Source organism: Thunnus albacares, chromosome 12, assembly GCF_914725855.1.
Source record: "Thunnus albacares chromosome 12, fThuAlb1.1, whole genome shotgun sequence".
NCBI lineage: Eukaryota > Metazoa > Chordata > Actinopteri > Scombriformes > Scombridae > Thunnus > Thunnus albacares.
Window position 1 is genome coordinate 5,580,153 of NC_058117.1, and position 25,306 is coordinate 5,605,458.

At 39.6% G+C, this 25,306-nt stretch overlaps 1 protein-coding gene across 5 annotated transcripts in view; it reads right to left on the minus strand.

The window, feature by feature from the left end:
- Positions 1–25,306, minus strand: part of col15a1b (collagen, type XV, alpha 1b) — a 54,058-nt gene continuing 28,752 nt past the window's right edge. For 2 of the 5 annotated variants that reach the window (XM_044369249.1, XM_044369245.1), the window contains 40 exons: positions 23,004–23,078; positions 22,053–22,151; positions 21,076–21,190; positions 20,346–20,386; positions 20,014–20,196; positions 19,840–19,866; positions 19,688–19,750; positions 19,490–19,567; positions 19,247–19,309; positions 19,017–19,169; positions 17,874–18,035; positions 16,230–16,283; positions 15,423–15,458; positions 15,105–15,242; positions 14,960–15,019; positions 14,826–14,861; positions 14,593–14,634; positions 14,338–14,400; positions 13,185–13,220; positions 12,948–13,031; positions 12,638–12,703; positions 12,128–12,163; positions 11,699–11,761; positions 11,343–11,432; positions 10,962–10,997; positions 10,736–10,789; positions 10,399–10,455; positions 10,012–10,071; positions 8,902–8,946; positions 6,411–6,492; positions 6,211–6,236; positions 5,131–5,229; positions 4,720–4,864; positions 4,517–4,581; positions 4,244–4,375; positions 3,925–4,023; positions 3,666–3,740; positions 3,358–3,555; positions 3,148–3,263; positions 1–1,514 (listed from right to left, as the gene is read on the minus strand). In XM_044369249.1, the coding sequence (XP_044225184.1) occupies positions 1,292–1,514; positions 3,148–3,263; positions 3,358–3,555; positions 3,666–3,740; positions 3,925–4,023; positions 4,244–4,375; positions 4,517–4,581; positions 4,720–4,864; positions 5,131–5,229; positions 6,211–6,236; positions 6,411–6,492; positions 8,902–8,946; positions 10,012–10,071; positions 10,399–10,455; positions 10,736–10,789; positions 10,962–10,997; positions 11,343–11,432; positions 11,699–11,761; positions 12,128–12,163; positions 12,638–12,703; positions 12,948–13,031; positions 13,185–13,220; positions 14,338–14,400; positions 14,593–14,634; positions 14,826–14,861; positions 14,960–15,019; positions 15,105–15,242; positions 15,423–15,458; positions 16,230–16,283; positions 17,874–18,035; positions 19,017–19,169; positions 19,247–19,309; positions 19,490–19,567; positions 19,688–19,750; positions 19,840–19,866; positions 20,014–20,196; positions 20,346–20,386; positions 21,076–21,190; positions 22,053–22,151; positions 23,004–23,078 (3,375 nt within the window). In that variant the 3' untranslated portion in view covers positions 1–1,291. The remainder of the gene's footprint in view (positions 1,515–3,147; positions 3,264–3,357; positions 3,556–3,665; positions 3,741–3,924; positions 4,024–4,243; positions 4,376–4,516; positions 4,582–4,719; positions 4,865–5,130; positions 5,230–6,210; positions 6,237–6,410; positions 6,493–8,901; positions 8,947–10,011; positions 10,072–10,398; positions 10,456–10,735; positions 10,790–10,961; positions 10,998–11,342; positions 11,433–11,698; positions 11,762–12,127; positions 12,164–12,637; positions 12,704–12,947; positions 13,032–13,184; positions 13,221–14,337; positions 14,401–14,592; positions 14,635–14,825; positions 14,862–14,959; positions 15,020–15,104; positions 15,243–15,422; positions 15,459–16,229; positions 16,284–17,873; positions 18,036–19,016; positions 19,170–19,246; positions 19,310–19,489; positions 19,568–19,687; positions 19,751–19,839; positions 19,867–20,013; positions 20,197–20,345; positions 20,387–21,075; positions 21,191–22,052; positions 22,152–23,003; positions 23,079–25,306) is intronic. The other 3 variants (XM_044369248.1, XM_044369246.1, XM_044369247.1) reach the window with 3 other exon arrangements.

The following is a 25,306-nucleotide window of genomic DNA, read 5'->3' on the forward strand; positions in this document are numbered from 1 at the left end:
CTAGAGCACCAAATGTGTATTAATCCGCTACTGAAAATAGTCCCAAACAAATGCACTATTTCCTCCTGTTTGAGTAGCATTTGCTAAAAAAAACTACAATGCCCAGCAGTTTTAAGGAATAACTCAGCTTTAAAAAAAGTATATATTTGTGACTCATTTTAAAAGATTTACATCTTCATTAGCAATCAATGGGCTTGGGGCTGAGAACCACACACAGAGTGGGTAAGTTGGAAAGTCTTTAGAGACAGTTAGTTTTAGTTTTCTCAGGGGATTTGATGACAATAACAAAAATGCTGAATATTGCAGCCTTATCCTTTAAAGAGAAATCATAATTCTAAGTTACTCATACCTGATTATCTTATTTCTATCATAACCTGAAAACTCAGTCACAATCTGCGGTGTAAATGTTTCTTCTCTTTTTAAGAAACAGCTTTTGTCTAAACTACAACACTGTCATGGCATGTAAAATTTTGTACATGGAGCATTTTTACCTTTATTCCTCCATTAAAAAAAAGATATTAAATGAATCAGTTCTAGTAATGTGATCCATTGGTTTACCTTCATTTCTGTACAGTATGAAACAAATGTTTTTGTCAAAATGATATTATCGTTGTGAGGTAATGCATTTTGAAATTGCATAAAACTCCATTACCATGCAACAGTAACTACACTGACGAAAAATATTACATACATTTTTGTACTGTAGGGAGATGGATGGAAACCAATGGCTGCCTGGAACTGAAAAACACACCCAAACATATGAAACTATGACGTGAATTTGAATTTGTAGCACTAGTATGTGCCTTCATGCCATCATCATTTCTATTCAGATCAGTTTGTGTCAGTGCCTGATATCCCAAAACAACAAATAGTGTAACCTGTCCTGTGTGATGACCCGCTGTGAACTATAAGATGCACTGTTAGATGTGTGCTGAATATAAATAATTGAAATCTAAACTTGGACGGATGCGTGGCAACATTATGGGTTCAGGTGTGAAATAAAGATTAAATTGAACAACGTGTGTGTGTCTTGATGTGTGTTATGTTCGTGTAGGAGCTTGCTTCTGCATATTAACATGTGAGGTTATCTGCGTGTTTGCATGTGTGAACAAAAGTCTGTGTACTTGTAATTTCTATGCAAACGGTGATGATGATCATAATGTGTGTATGTGCCTGTGTGTGTTCCCATTCATGTGCACTGTATCACATTCTGCTCTGCACTGTCAACCTGCCTGCATGTGTGTTTATGTGTGTGTGTGTGTGTGTGTGTGTTTGTGTTTCCTCTGTCTACTCAGGTCCTCCTTTCATGTGTGTTCCCAACGTATGTGTTCTCTATACACAGCACTATGTAGTGGTTGGAGCAGGAGCGGGTGTGTTGTCCTAACAGGCGTCCTGTCTGCAGCAGCGCAGCCTGGCCCGTCACCGCCATGTCACCCGTCCTCCACGCCTCGCAGTAGTTAGTGGTCAGACGGATTCCTACGGGACTGGAGCCGTGCCATACCATCTTCTCTGGCCTGGGAGGAAGGAGACACACACACAAAGGCAGAGTTGATGAGAGATACTGCAAAGTGAGTGGAGGCTTCTTCAACACTATATTAGTCTAGGGAAGGAAAGATGGAAGGCAGGGCGATGATATTTTTTGTCACAAATAAAGGCAGGAACAGTGGCTCACTAGCAGAAGGGTTTTTCCTTTGGGTGCAGGTACGGCTGTATTACTAACCAGGCAAAGTGGGTGACTGACCCGGGTGACCACAATCTGATTTGTTGCAAACTCATTTGAAAATCACATACGTACAATATCAACTAAGGCAGGTCTGGTTGTATCTTATAGAGAAGCCCTGCCTCAAAATCTAGTCTGAAGAGCTTGAATAAGAATTTACATTGAACAAAGATGGTGCTTGTTCCTAAATACAGTTGTGTTTAATCAAATCACCTCAATTTAGCACATATTAAGTATCACTTCAGTACAGGAGTGGGGACTATTATGGGAATTAGGAGGCACCAGGGTACAGACACAATGTGCAGATATTGGTAGGTGGTGGAGGGGTTATGGGGGGCCTGAGAGCAAATCTTTGTCCCTTATCAGGTTACTCTGGCAGGTCAGACTGCCTTTGACGTGGCCTTTGAACTAATACATACTGGGAAACCCTGCAACCTTTGTGCTTAGATAATTGATGGATATACACTACTGTTTACAGGAACTGGCATTAAGCCAATCTATTCATGGTCGCTGCCATTTGTATTTGAGGCTATGGTATTGCATTGATGATCACTTAATCAATTTTGATTGCCAGATCCTTGGATATTTTTCTCTTGCCTGCCATAGAGAGTATGTTCATTATAGAATGTTTTTGTATCTGATTGCAGGCTGTCAAGAAGGGTCACACACCTATGAGATAAAAATGTGATTGTTGCAACAGTGGATTGTGCTGCAAGAAGCTGTTAGATCCATTTTTCAGTCAATGCCATCAGACCTGTAGCAAACACTGTCACCACTGATAGTTAACTTAGGTTTTTTTCATTGGTAAATCCATCCATCCATTTCTGCTGCTTATCTGGGTCCAGGTTGGATTAAATTAATACATTATATTAAGAGGAATTATAGTTATATACTGCTGGGAAGTACTGAGAAAAATTGATAGCAATCTATATAATTTTAGAGCATATTGTGCCTACTGGTTTCTTGTTATACTTTCATACTTTAGCTGGTATGCTGGTGAAACAGGTAAATTCTATGCAGTATTAAAAAGCCTCAATTTCAACTTGGTGAACCCTGCAGAAACCCTGACTGTGGTATGCTGCCTGATTTCTCTTGCCATATTAATTAATATAGTTATATACTGTATCAGCTAGTGCCAATGAAAGCGTCTCTGTGACTTTTGTTGGCTATGTGAACATGAAAAATATGATAAGTATCAAGGACAGCCGCTGAGGGTGTTGCTATTTGGTCTGAAAGGGGTTTTAGGAAAATGGGACTTGGCCTGTTTGCAATGAAGCTGTTCAATCAGGACATTCACATCAAGGTTTTAACAACTTACTGCTAATGTGACACTGAAATAACTCTGAGGATCAGTTTGGATGATTGGCCTCTATTTCCCTCCACACAAACACCTTTTTTGCACTACAAGCACGCAAAAACACACTCACCATGCTGATTCAGTCATCACGTTGCGTCCATCAAAAGAGTAGATAGGTGTGGACGGGTTAAACATGCCTCCGTTCCCAGAGAAGATGGACATCCAGCTACTGAACAACACCTCACCCTGAGAGGAGATGAGAGATGAATGAAACAGGATGGAATTAACTCAAAAGAAGATGTCATCAGTAACTCATCAGGATTTCCAGGTATCTCCTCACCCTAAGATTAACCACGGGCATGTCAGTGCGGTCCGACTTCCTCACGATGGTTGCCAGGTCCTGGAGGTGTGAGGACAGGAAAGCTCTGTAGGTGGTTGTTAGCCCCATGGCGCGAGCCTGCTGGTAGCACTGGAAGTCTGCCCCACGGATGCCTCGCATATCTCCTTTTAGCGGGGTGTTCAGAGCTACGATATGGAGCTACAAAAGAGAAAGAACACAGAGATGACTTGGGCAAAGTAGTTTTGGGTAACTGGGACTGGCACAGAGTTTATGATGTATGTGTGTGGACATGTGTTTATTACACTCACCCCAGGAACAGCGTTGAAGCTCTGTGGCAGCACGTTATAGCTGGGCTGATATCCTCTACTGCCCTCCTGTAGCTCCTGTGCAACAAATCTATCAATTAGTGTGTTACTTCAGTGGAGGGATTTTAAATCTAATATGTTTAAAGGCATTTACAAAGATCTGGTCTTATCAGATTTAATATCATGTGTTAATCACTGTTTCCTGCTGTGGCTCATCTGTGTGTACATGTATGTATGTGTGTGTGTGTTTGTGTTTGTGAACCTGGCTGTGGCTCCTGTGTGGTCTGCTCCATTCTCCAGGTCTGCTGAGGGACTGAGATGCTGCTGAGGTTGATGGTCCATGAAGGATTAACTCTCCAAGCTGAAAGAAAGACACACAAACACATAATCATACATCCATAATACACAATCTGATGAAAGTCCAACTGAAATCACATTTAACGATCCCCTTTTGCAGATGTACATACGTACGTAAAGATGTAAAGATTGTTTGTATGTTGTTAATAAATGACATGATAATCAGAGGGACTGTAAAAATGTAAGTCTATGTGTCAAACCAAACGAATAGATGCAATACGCACCTGAATCTTGCGCCAACCATTGTGTGTTCTGATGTACAGCTCTCCTTCACCCTCAGACACGTACGCCAGGGTTCCCTCTGCAGCACGATGAGTCTCTCTGGTCAGAGCGTGGCTCGTCTTATAGGTGGTCACCTGAACACACACCACAGCGTCAGTGTGTGTGCCTTAATGACACTTTGAGATGTTATCCACTCATTGTCCATGGTAACTTTATACATTTCTTTCCAGTAGAGTTACATGAAATCAGGAAAGGTCTTGTGATGAGAATCTTACCGGGTTGGCATAACCTGGAGAACCTGGGGCACCAGGAGGACCAGGAGGGCCAGGTATACTGACAACTGATGACAACACATAAAACACAACAACACCAGTCAGCTACATCTGTATTTATGTAAAGAGTTTACACTACAACTCTTCTTTAAAGAAGCTGAGGGAAATTATTTCTCAATGTCTCTCATTCATTCATACACACATACCTGATCCATATGCAGGTGCAGGTCCTGGGGGTCCAGCAGGGCCAGGTGGCCCTCGGGGACCAGGGCGTCCGAACCCAGAGGGTCCAGGCTGGCCAGGAGAACCAATAGGACCTGGAGGACCCACAATGGATTCACCTTTTGGACCCTACAGGAACACATACAGTAAGTAATTCCCCATTGCATCGTCAAAGTCATATTTCATTTAAGCAGAACATTTTACTGTCTGGTACAAAGATATTCAACAACATTAGCAGAGTAAAGGTCCTGCTGTCATTAGCAGCATTAATGCCTTCCTCTTGCTCTTATAATTCATCATTTCAAATATTGAGTAATTATGTATCAAAAACTCAAATCCAGGACTGAGATTGGAAAAGTATTGACAGGATGTTGTTTATGAAAATCAGAACTCACCACAAGTCCTGATCTCCCTGGCAGTCCTGGAGGACCAGGAAGGCCTGAGTCACCCTTTTCTCCCTTCTCACCTTTGTTTCCCTGATCACCTTTAGCACCCTGAAAGATCCACAAAAAGAGACAAACATACAATCAACCACAGTGTCAAGTAAGCAAAGTTTACACGTGGCCAAATGCTTATTTCATTGTCAATACTGAGTAACCTATTGGATAATTTTTCACTCAAACTATATACTGTACCTTTTTGTCTGTGACAAAGTCTGTCCCATTAGGAGTTAGCAAGTAAAGGAGATTTAAATAAAGTCATACAGTGTGTTCAGTAGTGTAACAGCACCTTGAATTATCTAAAAAAGTTCAATAAGTGATCAAAAGAACAGGCTTCCAAAGTGGTGAGCAAAATCAAAAATGGAGAAACAGCATTAACAGATTTTGAGGACAGCAGAACAAGCTGTAAACACAACATTGATATATTATGACCTTGTAAAGTTGTTGTGGCGAAATATTAGCAAACAGGTGCCTATTTACATGTCCAGTAGACACTGAGTAACATGAATATTCAATAGGAGTTGTGTTTTTGAGTGCTGCTGCAGGTGAAAACAAAGTTAATGATACGGAACCCCAAATTGTTCCCAATGTCTGAGCCATCAGTATGTGAGTGTGTGTTTGGATGGGTGAGCACAGAAACATTGTGGGATGCTTTTGATAGGAAGTGATGTATTGGTCCTGATGAGCATGTTGGCACCTTGCATGGCAGCCTCTGCCATCAGTGTATGATTGTGTGTGTGAATGTTGGCATTTAACGTAAAGCGCTTTGAGTGATCGATATGACTAGATGACAATGAGCTGAAAGACGCTTTACAAAATGCTGTGTAGAGCTAAAGGAACTGCTGAGTGATTGTTCAGTGTGTCAGTATAAAAATATTATATTTAGTGCAGCTTTAACATGTCATGAATCCTATCTCTTGGATAATTTCAGATGCTGTTGGTCTGTGTTTTAAACTGAACTGATAACCTTACATTTGCTCTGTTCTCTGACCCTGTGGGTGTGAGATGTACAGTGTGTGATAAATATGTACTCACCACAACTCCATCAGGAAACCCGGGCGCTAAGAAGAAATATGAAACAACATAAATGACAGAAGTTGCTGTTGTCATTTACCATCATAGAATGAGTGTTTGATTTTTTAAGCAACTCAGTTTAGATCAGTGGGGACCCTGCTGCTAGGTGAGAGAGTCAGCCAATGGCAGCTAATTGGATATTTTTGTTGTTGAGGTCTTACCAGGTGTGCCTGGTTCTCCAGGTATTCCCGTATCTCCTTTGTCTCCTTTAGCTCCAACTGAATCTCCCCCTGTTACCGAGTCCTACACACACACACACACACACACACACATACACACACCCATTAACATAGCATATATATCACAATAATTGTGACCACATGGACACACATGCACACAAACTGAACTCCTTCACAAACAGTCAACATACAGTACATATACAGACTGTTGAGCACAAAAGTTGAATTAAATGTTAAAGGCAAACACCAGCAAAGGTGTTAAATAAACATGGTTTATTATTTAAAAAAAAGACAGATGCATTAAAACATGGCTGTCAGCACTGCAAAAAAGCTCTTAAATACAAGGGCTGCATGCTACAGACAGCAGCACATACATCCCTCTCTCCACTGTAACAGTTAAAATACATAAAGTTAAGAATTAGGGTTAAAGCAGGTACTTTAAAAACACAGATCTGTGTTAATGGAATGACAGTGAGTTTAAACTGTTCAAGGTTTTGTCTTGGTACAGTGTGTTTTACAGTGAGTTACTCACAATGACTGCTTTAATGCCTTTGCTAGACCTTATGTCTTGTCAACTTTAAGTTAAAGTGGTAGCAGACACTATGCCCATGGAATAAACTATTGCTTCACATAGATTGCTATCCATAAAATACTACAGATAGCTTCAAAGAAAATAAAAAAAATAAGGGGTGCAAAATATAACCTTTGTATTTTTCTCTGTGCATATACTGTACAGCAGTGGCTCTCAAACTTTTTCATGTCAAGGACCAATAAACTGAGACAAATTAGACCTTTGACCCCCATTTGTTGAGATTTTGTCTGAGGGTCCCCCATCTGATAATATTTTTGCTTTTAGATGTTTTATTACAGAAAGTGTATGAAACTCATGACCACAATAGTCATACATTCTGTCATTGTGTTACTTATGGATGGAATTATAGTGAAAATAAATTATTCCCTTTTTTGCTGGGGACCCCATGGAGCCCCCTCGAGGACCACTGGGTGTCCCCAGACCCCACTTTGAGAACCACTGCTGTACAGTATGTGCTGTATACGTTATATATGTGGGACATGTTGTGTATTTGGTATTTTATTTTGTCCCGTGTTCTTTTTTATGCCTGCCCCTTGTAGAGCACTTTGTAATTGCTATATATATAAACTTTATAATTATTATTATTATTATTATTATTATACACTGGATGCATATTCTGCCTAAAAACAAAAACCATAGATGGCTTTCCAGACTCTTATTAAATCAACATTAGCAACACCAGACATCAGGAGAAGATATTTCATTTTCCAAATCTATAAATCTACAGCATTTACAAGAAAAAGACAATATAATATGATGATTATAGTGTCTGCTAAAGATTATGGATCACAGACACACATTATCTAGGAGGCACACATGGAGTAAAATTACCCAATACACTCCATACAGTAAGGAGAGAGTTTAGAGATTCTAATTCAGATGCATTTAAGGAGGAAGCCATCACCACATCCAAAGCCTAAGAAGTGAAATTAGAATAAATAGGAGCCAAATTCCAATCACATCCACAGTGTCCACCAACAAACTGTGGTTAGACTTCTACTATAATGTCTTTTTAGTGTCTTTTGGTTGATTGGAATTCAGCCACGCAGAAACTGTTGCATCACCAGAGGCACTTCAAACAGAATGAATAACAGATCCCACATACCCAACACCACAAAAGAAGTGACTTTACATTTCAGGAACCTCATCTATCTACTGAATGAAATGCAGATCAGAGTTGAATTTACCTCCCTTTCAATGTAATCAATAAAGGAAGGAGATTTTCTTTAGAATATAATCACTGAATTATTATTACCAACATTTCCAGAAATAGTTGAGAATAGATTTTGTATAGTTTCCTTTCTATTTGATTAAATTGAAAAGTGATTTGGCACCAACTCTGATGTTCATACAGTAGAAGGATGAGTATCAACAGTGTCCATCACTTTTCCTTCTCCCTGTTTACCCAGCTTCCTCTTCCCTGAGATGATGAGGAGGGTAAGGACAGACAAGGCAAGCAGGATTCAGACTCAGACCCCCTTTAACACCTGGCATTAACATTTGTCCCGAGTGATCAGACTCAATATGCGGATGGGTGTAAATGCACCCAAGAATACTGAAGTTATATATTTGTATACAGTATATAACAATATAGCAACTAGAAACTACATTTTGCATGTAGAGCAAACCATCAAACCAAAACGAATGATAACACCTGGCCAAAGAAGGTCAGAAACACATACATGTAGTCTTTTTAAAGAGAGGTCAGGTGAGGAGAGAGGAGGGCGATGAAGAGGAGGAAAAAAAGGGGGAGGTGGGGGGTGCTGTTTGTAGCCCAGAACAGAGAGCTGCCATGCTGCTACACCCACACACCAACAGAACCACCAGATGGTCCCATTTCAAGCTGAAACAGCCCAATAAGATGGTCCAACTCAAACTTACTCGTCCCTTTTTGCAGTGCGGTCTGGGGCGCACCGGAAACACTGTCTTTAAGATTCAAAGAAGAGCAACGTCATCAGACTAAATGATTCAAATAAATGAAGGATCACTTGGAATCAGTCAAAAACAACATTCAATGATAGTGGCAACCCTTACATTGAAACTTAACTTCAATTCTATGAGCTGCCGGGGAGAGGTGGCAGTCTGCCACAGTTGAAACTACCACTAGGAGTTGCCAAAGTCAGAAATAATCTAATAATACACATAGAAGCTTTAAATATCTATAATTAATGCTCAGTGATGTGAAAGTTATAAATTCCAAACCCGTTTTAATATTGCAGGTCATAAATGAAAATATGTTCTCTGGAAATGGTTTTTCATGGACTTGTTCATGAGCTTTTTTTTTAACAGGGCAGACACTGTGTTTTTATTAGTCTTGTGTGTTATGTGAACACATTATAATTGGCCTTTCTGCACAGGGACTTTTATGCTCACACTGTACAGATCAATTAACCGGCCATGATGTGATGCTGACACAGAACACCAGCCTTGAACCCAAAGTCGATTTTCTTCAGTGATAATTCCAATAAAGTTTATTAAAACAAGATAAGTGCACCCTCATCAACGTTGACAAAAAGACAGACAGGCAGCTTTAATTTGTGTAATTCTACTCTAAATGGAAATTATGAAGTGAAAAAGTTTAAAACGCATCTGCTGACAGAAGCCATGTGGGAAATTGGACTGTGGTACTGCTCAAACTGCGAACAGCCGACCAAAGTTTCTGAACTGCCAAAAATACAACTAATCCTCTGACAGCCAGATTGTTGATGGTTCAGGCAATTAATCAAGTGTCATGACCTCAAACATCACATGAAACTGCAACTAATCTGGCAGAAATTGGATCTGATTCTAAAATGAGTCAGTTCGACTAGAATGTGAAATTGGGTTTAACTATCAGTACAGTGTCTGCTTGCTTAACGTGTCCCTGTAAAACAAGACATTGAAGTGTTGTAATGTGAAGTATTGGCTGGTCATCATCATCATCATTCCTGTCCACCAACTGAAAATGAAAAATCAGAGAAATCTACCAGAACGCCACAGATTAATACTTACTCCATTCAGTCCAAGAATTCTTCCTGGAAGTCCAGGTGGACCTGGTGGACCTGGAGGTCCCTGAGAATGAGAGACACAGACTTATACAGAGAAAGAGTATGATGCACATTAAAGGCATGGGCCCAGTGTATAGTAGTGTATAGTGCCCCATCTCAATCAAGACAGAGTAAACTACATGCAGAATATACTTAGATACATGTGTACATACAGTTTCAGTGTGATGTGATGGGAAGGGGCACATACGTTAACTGAACTTGTTAAGTTTTTGGGTCATTTTTGACATCATCACAGGAGTATTTACCTGTGATTTACATGGTCTAATACATTCATATAATACATATTGATTGTGGCCTAAACAGCTTTCCTGTCTTGTGTGGTTCCTCTTACCGGCAGGCCAATAGAATCTCCCTTGTCCCCTTTCCTCCCAGGCATACCAGGTCGTCCCTGCCAAAAGAAAATGAAAAGCATCAGCATTTGTACTTGTTTGAGTAGCCAAGCCAACAAGCCAGCCACATCCTTAATTAGAGAAGTGTCCCGAGGGACAAGTTACTTTAAAACCAATTAGTAAATGAATAGATAGATGAAATTAGATAGAAATGAATGAATATTTATTTTTCTTGGCTCTGACAAATATACTTATATACCAGTGCCTCAGTACATTCTCACTGAGGAATGGGAGTGTTAATTTTCCTGACAAACACACAAACAATTACATGATACTCACCGGGCGACCAGGGAAGCCATATTCTCCTTTTTGTCCAGAAGGTCCCATTGGACCCTGAAATAAACAAACACACATTAATGTACTGTACATATCAATACAATGTATTTTTTCAAGTATTTAACAACAAAAAAGATTAATAGATTTGTGTATAGCTTTTCTTAACAAAGGGATACGATTCAGATTATATAAAGTTTGGATATTAATGTTCCATTTATTATGAACTCACTATAAGTCCAGCATGTCCAGGGAACCCACGGTCACCCTGTCAAAATACCACACAGAGCAAAATGTAAGATGAGAAAATAACAGAATGAGGCATTAGGAGATTCAAGTTAATGGCAATAGTAAATATGTTTTTTGTGGCTGTGAGTTATAAATTCTTCCTTCTCCAGAATTACAGACGGATAATTCTAATTTTCGCCTCATTGTTGATTTGGTCACTGTCAGTCTTCAATTAGGCTACAGACCTGCAGTTACAGTAAGTTAGATTTGTAGTACTTTGTCACAATATATTAATGACTTCAACTACTGCAGTATGACTAAGCATCAGTTAGTGGGTAAGGTACTAGAGAGTCATGAAGGGGGTGAAGGGTCACTTGTCTGTTACCTTGATGCCTTTGGGCCCCTGAGGGCCTCTCGGTGCTGATAAGATGGATCCATCAGCAGCAATGGTCACCCCTGGCTCACCCTTCTCTCCCTGGTAGCACAAAGAAATGGAAATTAAACATCTGCAAATTTAATGTTTTTAGCTCTGATTAGTAACATACTCTACAGTCTAAAGTGTATAGATTTAACATTTTTAAATTTGTGTTCCTGAAGTGATTGTGATATTTTCCTGCATGTACATTGTGTCTCTTTATCTCAACTGTTACAGGTTAGGGCTGTTAAATAAAATGTCTATAGAGGTTACATGATATTAATTCATTCTAATGCACACTCTGCTGTGCAGTTCTGTCTTCTCACCTTATGCCCTGCTGGCCCATGGATACCTGGAGGGCCTGTGTCTCCCTTTGGTCCTCTGGGGCCCTGGGGAGCGTAGAAAGGATAGTAAGGCAGAGCTGGAAGTTTTAGTTTTAGCGAATGATAGCATGGCCATGGGTCTTTGTAAATTCTAGCATTATTAGGACTTTCAAAGGTCCCAGATTCAACGAGGACTCTAAAAACATTCTATTGAAGTAACATACCATGAAAATCCACTGTCTGTGACTGAAACATTGCTGTACTTCACCTACCATGTCTAGCCCAATGACAGCAAAAGCAAAATTGGAAAAAAAGTGTTACATTGCTTTCAAATAACTGTTGCATCTTTGTTCATAACATGCACAATACTCATGTACATATGTCAACAGATACACATGCTCAGCACAAGGTGGTGTTGTAAAATACTCTTACAGGAAATCCAGCTCTGCCAGGCAAGCCTTCAGGGCCCTGCAACACGCAGACAAACACACACATTCATACACACACATGCATGGAAATACATGCGCACACATACAAGCAAAAGCAGTGGGGCTGGGTTAATGATCTTTTCTGACAAAGCCAAAAACCACATGCTCTTACACAACATCATTAAACAAAACTGCAGCCAATTCACAAATGTAATGATAATGCTGCAGTGAAGAATGTGAATGAGAAAGAGGAGAGGATTCAACAGCACAAATCCTGAGTTATATGAGCTATATTGCAGGTTAAACTTCAGTAAAAGGCTCCTTGTATTGAAGTTCAAATCTTAATGTAGTGGATGTTACTTTGTGTGCTGTAAATGTCACGAATGTGAGTAATGATAAAACATTCATCACCTTCCTTCTATCCTTGTTATTTACTGCCAAATTGCCTGCTTTCATTTTGAAAATTTCTTAAAAAAACATTTTAACTTTGCATTAATAGCTCACTGCTACGCACCATGGGTCCTGGTGGTCCCCTGATCCCTGTGAAGTTGAAGATACCATCTGTATCATTGAGGAGCAGCTGGAGATAGAACATACAATGTTAAGCATACATTTGGGTACTTTAAGCATATTTTTCATATTTAAAAATTTGTAAAAGTCACTAAATAGGGCTTGGAAAGGGTTGTGGCACGTTAGGACAGCAATAAAATCAGAGCTATGGCATCTGGTTTAATTTAATTAAAAAAGAAATGGCCAGTAAATTTGAAGAATGCCTCAGACTAAGTTAAATTATTAAATGTCATTGTGCGTGTAGGAGTGCGTACATCTTGTAGATTAATGGTGGGTCCAGGAGGTCCAGGAGGTCCAGGTGGTCCTGGGACACTGAGTCCATCAACACCACGTTCACCCTGCAGGACACAAAATAGTCAATATTAATAATTTATCGAAACAAATCTGTAAATAAAGGGTTTGAACAGCAAGATATAATGAAGACAAGGTGTTATCAGGGCAGTTAACAATATCAAAATGTATCAAAATCATACTTTGTTCAGTAAACCTACCTTAGTTCCTTCACTGCCTTTTTCTCCTTTGACTCCCTGTTCATAAATAGAAATAAACGGTCATTGATGCACTGGTGAAGGGTGATTGAGGAGTTATTAGTTAGTATCACACTCAGGGAAATTCAAACAGTTTATATAGCCAGATTAGTGCTGTAGCCTATATTTATTAAGAAGAACCATACAAAAATGTACTTATTCAAACATTCCTCATTAAAAAACAAAAAAATGAATGACTTACTGGGATATTGTTTAGTTTATTTTTACATAACTTGGTGCAAACTAGCTTCTAGCTACCAAACTAGCCTCTGGGGATTACTTAACTAGCTAACTTAGATAATAGCTATCTAATGGCACCCTAGCTAAATTCAAGAAGTTGTAGGTAACTATTATCTGAAGAAACACTTCAGCACATCACAGTAAGTGATAACTTGAACCCATTGACCCCCCTTGAAAGGAATGCCTTTTCCTTATTTGATGGAGGCCAGCTGTTTACCTCTAGTTTTTGTGCTAAGCTAACATTAGGTTAACCACACCCTGGACATCTCAATTTACAGTATCAGTCAAATGTTTGGACACACTTTTTCATTCAAGAGAATGAGAGGGTGTGTCAAAACTTTTGACTGGTACTGTAACTATAGATGCAACGCGGAGAGTTGAAACTAAACAATTGTCTTATCTTGCTAACTTTTGGTAGGACAGCAAACAACCTTATTCCCAAAATATGAGAGTAGAGCATTATTGAGGTTAGTAACATGTCAAATAATTACAGAATATGAAACTGTAAACCCTATGCTACTTATGTTACTAGAATTGTAATCACATTACTGCTCAACATTGATTGTGATGATGCTTAGATGCTTATAATTACCCAATTTAATGCTAAAATGAACAGGAACAGTCATCAAATGCCTTTCATACTGTTTTGTAAGTATGCCAAAGCCATTGAATGTGATAGTGAAATTACATTCACATTACAGAAAAATTGTCATTTTAAATATGTTTAGGCTGCAATCACCAAAATCAACCATCACTTGATTTTAATTTGACTTTGCCAACGTTTTATAGAGCCATGTCAACTCTGAGTGAGGAAATTAGTTGGCAACCATTATTAGCATTTGGACATTTTTTGTGTAAATACCTTCTAGTTACTTACCCTTGCACCTGGTAATCCAGCAGGACCCTGAAGACCCTCTGGTCCTGGGTCCCCTGGTTCACCCTGCAAACACACCACACAGACAAGTAATACAGACGTTGTGCGGACTTTACTGGAGTTGCATACATAAGAAATACTTTTCAAAGACATCCCTCACTTTATCTCTGTACTTTAACATCTACTGACCAGTAAATAAGAATGAAGATCATACACTGTATGAAAAAAATTTGAAGCTGTGACGTCTTTGAGTCTTACCTTGACAGAGAGCCCCGGAGCACCTGTGGCTCCATCCTCACCCTACAGAAGACATGACAGAGATCTTCAACCAATCAGCAACCAAGAACAATAAAGAAGTACAGTATATATGCAAGGACACAGTCCTCACAGAGGTAGCATAAGTACATTATCATCAGCTGTTAAAAACAAAATACTAGGCAACTTCTGCAGGCATTATGCATACATTTAAAAAATACACATAAATAGATTACCTTAGGGCCCTGTGGGCCAGGTAGGCCAGGGGGACCCTAGAAAAAACAAAAACAGAAAATCTAATGAATCTGTATATGAAGCAGTAAATAAGTAAAAACACTGCACACATAAACATGTACACTCTCACACTGACCTGTGGACCTCTGACTCCACCTCTAATGAGCGCATCACTCTTGCCAGATCCCTCCATATCCTGAAAACAACAGTTAGATGTTACACATCAAACTGAAACCTTGGTGACATGATGAGGGTGATGTAACTGAATGAAATGTGGTCACCTCTACAAAGAATTTGGTTCCTGGAGGTCCGGGGGGCCCAGGGGGTCCAGGTGGACCTGATGGGCCTCTCCTTCCCTGTGGACCGCTGGGCCCTTGCGGCCCTTGAGGCCCTACTAGGCCCTCACCTCCACATTCGCCCTGCAGAGATAAAGAGAAACGGAAAGCGCCTATTACCTGCCTCACTAACATTCATTTGCCCTTATTCTAAACTGACAAACAACAGGAAATATGTGGATTTTGGGGGAAAATAGAATTATACACTTGTACACGATGTGCAGTAGATTTTTGCAATACTGTATGATATCAAGGATAAATTACCTTTGGTCCAGGTGACCCAGGTAACCCTTGATCACCCTAAAGATGTAATGAAAGAGGAGAGAAAGAAGGATTACTTCTGCCGTAAGCATTTTATGAAACTTACTTCCTTATGTGGAAAATGAGAAAACATAATATCAGTATAATTGAGGTAGTCCATACATGGTGGAACATGGACATCAAAGTAAGTTGGATGTGTTCATGAGATAAAATGTAACCACTTGTAATCAGAATCTTAAAAGTTAAGGACTTCTGTACATCGTTAGATAATCTCGTAAGCATGCTCATTTGGCAGATGCACTTCATAACCCAGAGGGACACAAATGGGATAATTTCATACAGTGGTTCTCAAACTTTTTCACATCAAGGACCCCTAAACTGACAAAAATTAGACCATGGACTCCCATTTGATAAGATTTTGTCCCAGGGTCCCCCATCTACTACAATTTTTGCATTTAGATGTTTTATTACAGAAAGTGTATGAAACCCATGACCACAATAGTCATACATTCTTTCATTGTGTTACTTATGGATGGAATTAGAGTGAAAATAAATTATTCTTCCTTTTGCTGGGGACCTCCTGGAACCCCCTCAAGGATGCCTGGAGGTCCCTGGACCCCACTTTGAGAACCACTGATTTAAAGACTGTCTGATAAAATGAGGAATAGGAATAGTTTCACTTATTTTTCTTCATTACAGGATCATCCCCTTCTGTACTGAATCACAGGAAACAAAAAGGGGACGGTGTATGTGTACACTGGAGACTGTGATACTGAGCTACCAGCACTCAGTCTGTCTTGATGATCCTACCTTCTCTCCTTCAGCTCCTGGTAAACCTGGAGCCCCATCTTCTCCTGCTGGACCCTTAACAAACAAATACAGAGACACAAGCAGTTCAGTGGTAAGTCACGAGTCAAGTATGGAAATATAGCAATATGATGCTAAGCTGTTTGTTGACCCTTTAGCCATTCCAATAAGGGGCCAAGCCAAATCCAAAGGTGACAATCAGTTTAAAGGAATATCCAACTTCCTTGTCACAGTGATGAAATCATACATGCCAACATTGTTCTGTGTCAATTGGCTTAAGTGCTTCATGCCAACACTTTAGCATAGACAGTACTGAGCGACAGAGGAACTGAGTGACTAGCCTTACTGTCAAAGAAGACTAACTATAAATGCTTTATAAAAGTTTCCAACTTCCATGCAAGATTTGGCTGCATTTGACCCATTTAGCTACTTGTTCTTAAGATTGAGACTTTATCGTGTGTTGACTGTCTTTCAGCTAAAATGTAGCATGAAGCAGTGAAGTCAGCAACCAACAGGTGAAGCATGGATGATTTTGTAGTTTTCTTATCACAACAGGAAAGTTGTCACGCCATTATTAAACATTCAGTGTATTCCTTTAACCAAGCAGCATTGGATCAAAGTACAGCAATGTTTCTGTACCATTGGTTTAGTACAAATTGACAACATAGTGTACCAGAGGCCTCAAAGGTTTTCAGTAAAACACTAAATTCCAAAGCAGACTGAAGTATTGGCTGTAAAAACATTGTTCAATACATCAAATTTGGTGAACATATTCATGACACAAGAGAATTAATGAATACTGTCAGGTCAAGATCTCTACTTGAACAAAACTCTGATCCATGAGAGACCTTGTAAAGTGATGGCTGGATTTCATTTATTTTAAAATATTTATATGATCTCCAGAGGATGAATCAATTTTGCCTCATTTAGGCTCTAAGAATAGCAAAATTGTCCAACACTTCAGTACTGTGAGGCAGCCTCTGTGGCCTGGTGGAAGCAATATGCTGCTGTAGCAATAACTAGTATGTATGCCTTGGAATGTTGCATTAGCTGAGAACAGCAGCAACAAAACAATGAAAAAATGGATCAGTACAAACGGAAGATTTGTTCTCTAACCATGTTGGATGACAGAAGCAAAATGGCAGTTCAAATAAAGGTTATAACGGTGAGTTTGTTTTCAGTTACCTTCAGTTCAGTCACTTAACAATGACATGACGCATTTCTGAACTGACAGTAAAGTTTTAAGCAGGTTATATGTAAGCAGAAATATAGCCCACAAACACACACACACACACACACACACACACACACACACACACACACACACACACAGAGCACTTCAGCCAGTGAGGTAATATAAAAACAATTTCAGTTTAGCCAGCTGCCAGCCACCAGTTAAGACAACATGGTTGGAGATAATGTACAGTCATTAGCCTGAGCACTGGGGCAGTGAGCTAGAGTTGCTCTTCATCACAAGTACCACAAGGAAAGCAGAATTTATTTAAAAGTTCATTAAATGTATTCAAATAACACTAAGATTGTCTCAAATACAAGAGATGAGTGATGTTGCCTCAGTACACTGGCCTTTGACTGTAATTCTGCCTTTTTATTGTTTGCCGGTTTACTAAGCAAACCAGGACAATATACCTCGCCTGATACCCAAGCAGACTCGAGGTCCAGCCCAGACCCGGAGGCAAAACTGGACTCAGAACTGAATCCAGAACTGAACCCAGAGCCAAGGCCAGAGTACAACTCTGAACTCAAACCTGAGCCTTCAGACCCAGAACCACTAAACCAATCCTCAAACATCTGGAACAGAGTGGAGAGGAGGAGGAGATGGTGGGAGTGGAAAATGGACAACAAGAATAAGGAGGGGGCAGATTGAAAGAGAAGAAAAGGAGGGCAATCATGATTAAAGACAGGGGTGACATATGGGAACAGAGGTAGGATAAAAAACAGGCTGGTCATTGGCCAAGACACACATGAATACTAATTAGTACAGTATAGTTTAAGGAGAGATGATCATTTAAAGTCAATTTTATATGGAAATGGGAAAAAATGATCTCAATAAAAGCATATAAGATTAAAAAATCTTATATAAGAGACTAAACAGTGGAAAAGGAGAGAAACAGACAATACTCCGTGATAATAAAGACAGAAATACAGCAACACCACAAGTATGTAACATGAAGGGAAAAGTATCAACATATAATTAAAGCAATTGAATAGTACACATAGAGATTCTTACAGAGCATGCTTCAACATTTTTACAGTACTTAAACTTTTTAATTCTAAATTTAAGGCAAACAGCTTTTATCTGTGATTTGTGATTTTCAGTCTGTATTACAATAATAACTCCAGTCAGCATGGAAGCCTTACAATCCTCCAGCTACATTCTACCTAAGAAGACACAGATAATTCAGTGCTATTATATTTCAAGAAAACTAAGAAATATATCTGTCCCAGTGAGATTTAGTAAGTCTTTGTGGATGTTGTTATTTTAAAGTAAATATTAAATTGAAAACTGATAAACCAGTCAAAAAAGAATCAGTAAAAGAACCAGGCAGTCAGTGAAAGAGTATGTGAAACATCATTAGGCTCTAAAACTGTGTACTACAACCAAGACTAATGAATTATGTATCTGTAGGTTATACAGTGTTGTTACATGAATAAACATTTGCATTGAAGATAAAACGTTTCAGGTCAGCAGGTCTCACTTAGCTCCATTATATTTGTAACAAAATGTAACTGAAAGTTGAATGCTGTATGTTTTTCATCTGGGAAACTTACTGGTATTCCAGGTTTGCCTTGGAGCCCATCTTTGCCAGGGGGACCAGGTGGTCCAGCGTGCCCAGGAGAGAAGCCTTCAGCTGTTTCAGATGATGACAAGCCGGGTCCAGGGGGACCAGGAGGTCCTGGAGGCCCTGGTGGACCAGGAACACCCTGCAGGAAAGAGAGTTTACACTTAATCAAGTCTGTCAATTCAACTATCTACCGTATCTCAGAAGTCTGTCTCTTACCCTGATGAGTACAGTGTCACTGTCCTGGTCTTCAAACCCAGAACCCAGGGCATCCGCTCCGTACTAAAACACAGAACACACACACTTACACATTGAGATGATTGTGGTTCCACTTAAATCAAGCTTCAAACCAAATGGGCTCGACTCTGATCTTTAACTACTGTCGATTGTATCACAAAAAACAGGATAATTCCATGAGTGGATGTTCTTTGTACAACAAAAACAAAAGAATTAGATACTCACGGGTACACTGCGTGATCTGGGGGGTCCAGGAGGTCCAGGGAGGCCAGGGGGGCCTGGTAAACCAACTCCTGGGTCTCCCTGCAGAGAGGGAAGGCAAGAGGAAGAGGATAGGAGAACAACATTTGACATTAAAAGTGACCTTTAATTTGAGTCTAACAATTGTAAAATGTTACTATTTGTAATGCATGTTGGCTGTACCTTCTCTCCTTTGGTTCCAGGTTCTCCGTCCAAACCTGAAAATCCCTGCGCTCCTTTCTGACCCTGCAGGTAAGAAAAAAAGTTAGTTATTACAAGTGATGTAAAGCATAGCAATGAAGACATCAGAAGAAATGAAGAGATAAATAACTTACTGGATCTCCTTTATCACCCTGTCTTCCCTGTGAAAAGAGAGTGCAAAAGTATTTAATAGAAAGTTAAAAAAAAAAAAAATCTGTGCAGTATTTAGGATTAACCCTTGAGTTTAGATTTTCCTTTAAATGCATTTTCCCTGCCTAAAGATCTGAAACATACACACACACACACACCTGCTGTCCATCTCTCCCTGGTTGTCCCGTGGATCCAGGGTTCCCTGGTGGTCCTGGTGGCCCTCTTGGTCCGGGCTGACCTTGCCTAACTGAGGGGGTGATGCCTGGGGGACCAGGTGGGCCAGGATGGCCTCTGGGTCCAGGATCCCCTCGCTCTCCTTTCAACCCATGCTTGACGTGACCCTAGAAATATAAATGAAACTCTCATGTCATTGATGTACTGTATATAGAGAACACATGCAGTAAAATGCTGTGTGGAATATTTCATAATGTTTTGACTGACACTGACAGCAAAATAAGAAAATAAAAGGGAGGTGAGAAAGTGAACTTACGTCTTCTGATCTCTCCCCTGGCTCTTCTGTCCGTGGTGGCCCTGTAAACAACACATGATGTCATCAACAGATTTGACCAATCAAATTCCTCTGAGATCACCCGGATAACTTGACACTTGGCAAAGCTGGGTGACTGGATTCACACAAACGCAAGTGTTTCAAAACCCTGAAGACTGTAAAGAGATGATTTCTTTAACATGGAGACATGAAGCCAAACTGAATAAACATACATTTATAATAGTTGACTACATTTATCTCCATTTCCTCCATCTGTTCATCTAAATGCTGTTTTTGCTGCATCCTATTACATGTTGCTCCTATAACAAATTATTTGATCAGAGTGGATGATGTCTTTAGTTTAAACAGTATGTTTATTCAACTTGGTTATTGTAGATTTGCCTTGATTTGTTCTAGAATGCCCTGGTACACACTCACACAGTTATGAGTAATATATTTACACCAAAAACCACAGGACAACCATACTGTGATTAGTCTGCAAACACTGTACATGTCTTGCTGAGGGGCATTTCATATCCTTCTCCAACCTTTTAGACCACTGCTGGCCCTAGCTAATCAAAACACTAGATTTTTAATAGAATATCTGTTTTGTTGGTGAAACATAACATAACATGAAATTTACCAGAGATGGACACAGCCAAGTAGGTACAGTTATGAATGAGTCATCGTGACCCCCAAGAAACTGTTACTGTAAGTTAAGATTCATTCTGACCTTTTGCCATCATTTCTTTAGTGGCCTCTGTTGGGGTCTGATGACCCGAATACTCATCAAGCTCCACCTCTGGAGCCTCAGTGGGCGGTGCTCTGACTGGGAAGCTGTCCTCCTCCTACAAGATATGAGAAGGATTAATGGGGAAAAGGTAAGAAGCTCACCAAAACTATAATGGGTTCTCCTGTGAGGATCAGGAATATGCTTGATAATGATATTTGGCCATCTGTTCTCTGTATTTATGTCATCTGCAGGCCACAGTTTAATCTACAAAGATGTTAAACATGTATTTTTTTTCTTCTGGTTGCACTTGGCAGTAAGTCAGGAGATTACTAAAATAATTTGGATTCATCCTCTGAGGACCATGAATGTCTGACAGATCTGCTAAGCAACAGACTTGCATCACTGTCAGAACATGTCCACCATGACTTTAATATCTGGTAACAGTTATTCAGCTTCTGAAGGACAGTTTTTCTTTGAAGCTTCAAAGTCAGTGTTGAGTATGGGATGTTTAGGTCAGACTGACCTAAACATTCCTGATTGTGGGAGGATGAAAGATGGTACCAGAACAGAGACAAAACACTCACGCACATTAAGAGCTCTGTATCTGGGTTTATTGATAAAAAACAAGGGTGTGCATCGTACACAGCAACGGCAGCAGACATAACAACTGGACACACAGTGCACAGTGCTTCACAACAACCACTGTCTTTTGCAACTACCATTTTAACAAATGTCTCTTGTGCAGCCCACAGAACGTTTTTACATTTAATTTCACAAAAATCTGTATGAAATGTTACCAAAGTCCCCAAGAGAGTTGGCAGTTGATGTTAAGATGCAGCCATGAAGCTATGGTAGAAGAGATTAAGTGAAATGAAATTGCAGTTCAGTTATATAATCAGGTAAGGTAGTGCTGTGAGCATGTCAAACTGTTTTTTTTCCCCTGCATCTGAATCCAGTACTTCATCCAGCCAACCTACCTGTGCTGTGCCGTGTTTTCTCTCCTGTGTGTTCTTCATCATTTCCTCCTCTGTCTCTCTGTCGTCCAGAGCATCGTCTCCGCTGGCGTATCCTGAGGCCTTTATCAAACATCACATCATGTGTTGATATCAGAAAACAAGCTTGCAGCAAAAGTTGCCACTAGCTTGTGTTCCACTTGTGTTCCACTTTAGCCAGTTATTGATACCATCATGAAGGAAAGAATGAATAAAATAAAGGAGAAAAGAAAGAGAAAAAGAAAGGAAACTCCACTGCAAACATTCAAGTTCTGTATTTCTAGCCTGGAATCTAATTGCTTGCAGAGGTGTTTTTAGAAAAATCCTGTAGAAATTACACTAATTACATAATGTACTCCATATGACACCCACACAGGGCCAGAAAAAAGCAAAACATTTTCAAATTACTGCTAAAATGTACTCATTTGGTCAGTCAGTGTAACTGTGTAAATGCTGGATCAATATTTACTTGTCCTTAGAAGTACATTTATTACACAGCAGTGTTCATGCTAACCTTTTCAATACATTGGGAGGACTTTAGTGTTCATGTTCTCATCACTAGATAAGTTAAGAGGAACAATCCCTTCTAGTTTCTAGTGTTTCTGTTCAGTGAGGTCCTTTGATCACTAGGGGGTGCTGCTGATCCATGTGCCTTTAAACAACAGCAGCATTTAAGCAACCGAATCACTGGCAGAAACATTTTTTTTGTCTTACATAGAGCATTCCTGTATGTTGACCACTTCTGTTCTATGCATTAGTTCTACTATTTACTTTACTGTTTACATTTGTTCTGTTATTATTGGCTTGTCAGTTATCTGTAGAGCATTTTGAATTGCACTAATCTGTATTAAAGGGACTATACAAATTAAATTTGATTCACTGATATAAATATACTGTAGAGGTAAAGCTACCATTGTGTTTATGTGTGTTTCTTACATAAGGATCGTCGTCTTCACACTGCTCCTCAGCTGCTCTGGGATCATCTTTAATCACCAGCTGCTGAATAGATCCCTGCACAGAGATGGAGAGAGAGAGAGAGAGAGAGATAGAGAGAGAGGTAACAAAAATACAACAATTCTTATTTTCAGGTGATTATACACTAATTAAAAGATACTTATAATATTAATATAATATATAATATTATATTCAATTTCTGCCAAGTCCATTCTGCTAGATGCCACTAAATTCTGAACACTGCACCTTTTAGCCATCGTAAAAGCAAACACGCAAGATTTTGCAGAAATTAGTACAATTTCATCCACAGTAACAGATTTCTCTCTATAAATCTGCTTGACTGTCAAATGTTAGTGAATCACAGACACTGACACTAGGCTTCCTTATATTTCAGATGTTTCTGATTAATGATTTTTTCCCCTCCTATTTCACAGCAGCCAGTTACACACTGAAATAAGCTGACCTTTCTACATTTTTCCCAAAGGCAATTCTAAAGAGACAAACATGACGTACAAACATGTAAAGTACATCTTGACATCATTACATCAAATTACTAAATAATTTCACTAACTACTCTTTTTTTCACTCAAAATTCTAAGATTTGTATACAATTTAGTTTTGTCTAAGAAAGTTTAAATAGCCAAAAAAAAAAAGTTGTTTCCATTAACTCACTATATAAAGCGCATATCTTTAAAGTGTGAATGATTGTGTTATAGCCTCTTTTTCCAGCACACACACAATGAAGTACAGTCCACTTGCTGATATCACCATAGAGACCAGATCTCCAAAGACACACACAAGCGTGCACAGCACTCACACTCACAGCATGGTAGTAACTGATTTTTATGGGAACATGGAGAGAGCTGTCCATTCCTTTGGCCAATACTCATAACATTTACTAGATTCGCACACAAACACATGCTGATTAAAAAGGGCCCCATGCTATGACCGCTCTGCTTTGAAGCCCATGACAACAAACACAAGGACACATGCACACATACACACACAAACACACACACATACAGTGACCCAGATATTTCGGACTGGACATGACTGATGCCGTACATCCACATATTCTGTCGTCATGCTTCAGATAACCCGTTCGCAGAGTCAGGCTACTCTGAATGAAGTGAAAATGACTGCGTCCTTTTGCCATGGCAACAGCAAGTGATTCACGGCTTGTATTTATCTTTGTAAGCATTGTGGATTTGAAAATGGATTAACAGCAGCTCCCGCAGTAATTGCAGTCTCAAGAGAGTTTTAGTAGCTGGCTCTATAGGTCAAGTCTTCTATTACACAGTATGTTGTCATTCCTATTGACCAAGGAACAACATTTATGTAGTCTACGAGACCTTGGATTGACTTTTCACACACATTTCATCGACATGTCTGTATATTATCATGTTATTTCATTTACAGCTTGGTGCTAAAGTTGAGTTAAAGGTTTATCTTAAAAATTATTGTATGGTAATTACCATACAATTAAAGCATTTTCTTGGACCTTTGAGTAATGAAGACCTTTTTCTGTCAGTCAAAGGCAGAGTCAAGCCCTTGATCTGACCACAACTAAGCCTTGTTGATATGTCTGACTTCCTCATCTGCTATTGACTTACTCCCCTTCCTCTCCTCCCCATCTCTCCCTTCTTCATCCTCTCTTTACATTCCTTCCCTTGTACTTCCTCTCTGTCTCTGACCTTCAAAGTTTTATTCAGCCAAGTCTGTGCAAAAGACCGCTGTGTTCTTCAGGATGTAGTACTAGTGGTGGACATGATATTTTGACCCAACAATACCAGATTGTGCTGGTGAGGGATTAACATTGAAAAGCATACTGGACTGATTTTCTTAATCTTTGGACAGAGCTAGGATTGCCGTTTTCCCTGCTGCTTCCAGTCTTTATGCTAAGCTACGCTAATTGACTCCCAGCTCTAGCCTCATATAATGGACATACATGAGAGGTCACGATCTTCTTGTCTAACTATCTGTACCGATGCACACAACCCTATAAATACAGCCTAAAACCTGGTGCAAATGTTCACATGCACTTTTTGATAGCTTTCATTTGTCCTTTTTCTGCTTGAATGGCAATAATAATAGCATTTTTTTGATTACAGCAGCTCTTTTACTTTATGTCCTGCTTGTTGCATATTCAACAATGTTCATGAGGGTAGACAGCGTTCAGCTCTTTTACATGGTAATGAGAGGCCAAAACACACATGCACACACCTACACAGACACACAGACACACACAAAGGAATGTAATCCTGAGGCCAACCGCAGAGACCAAC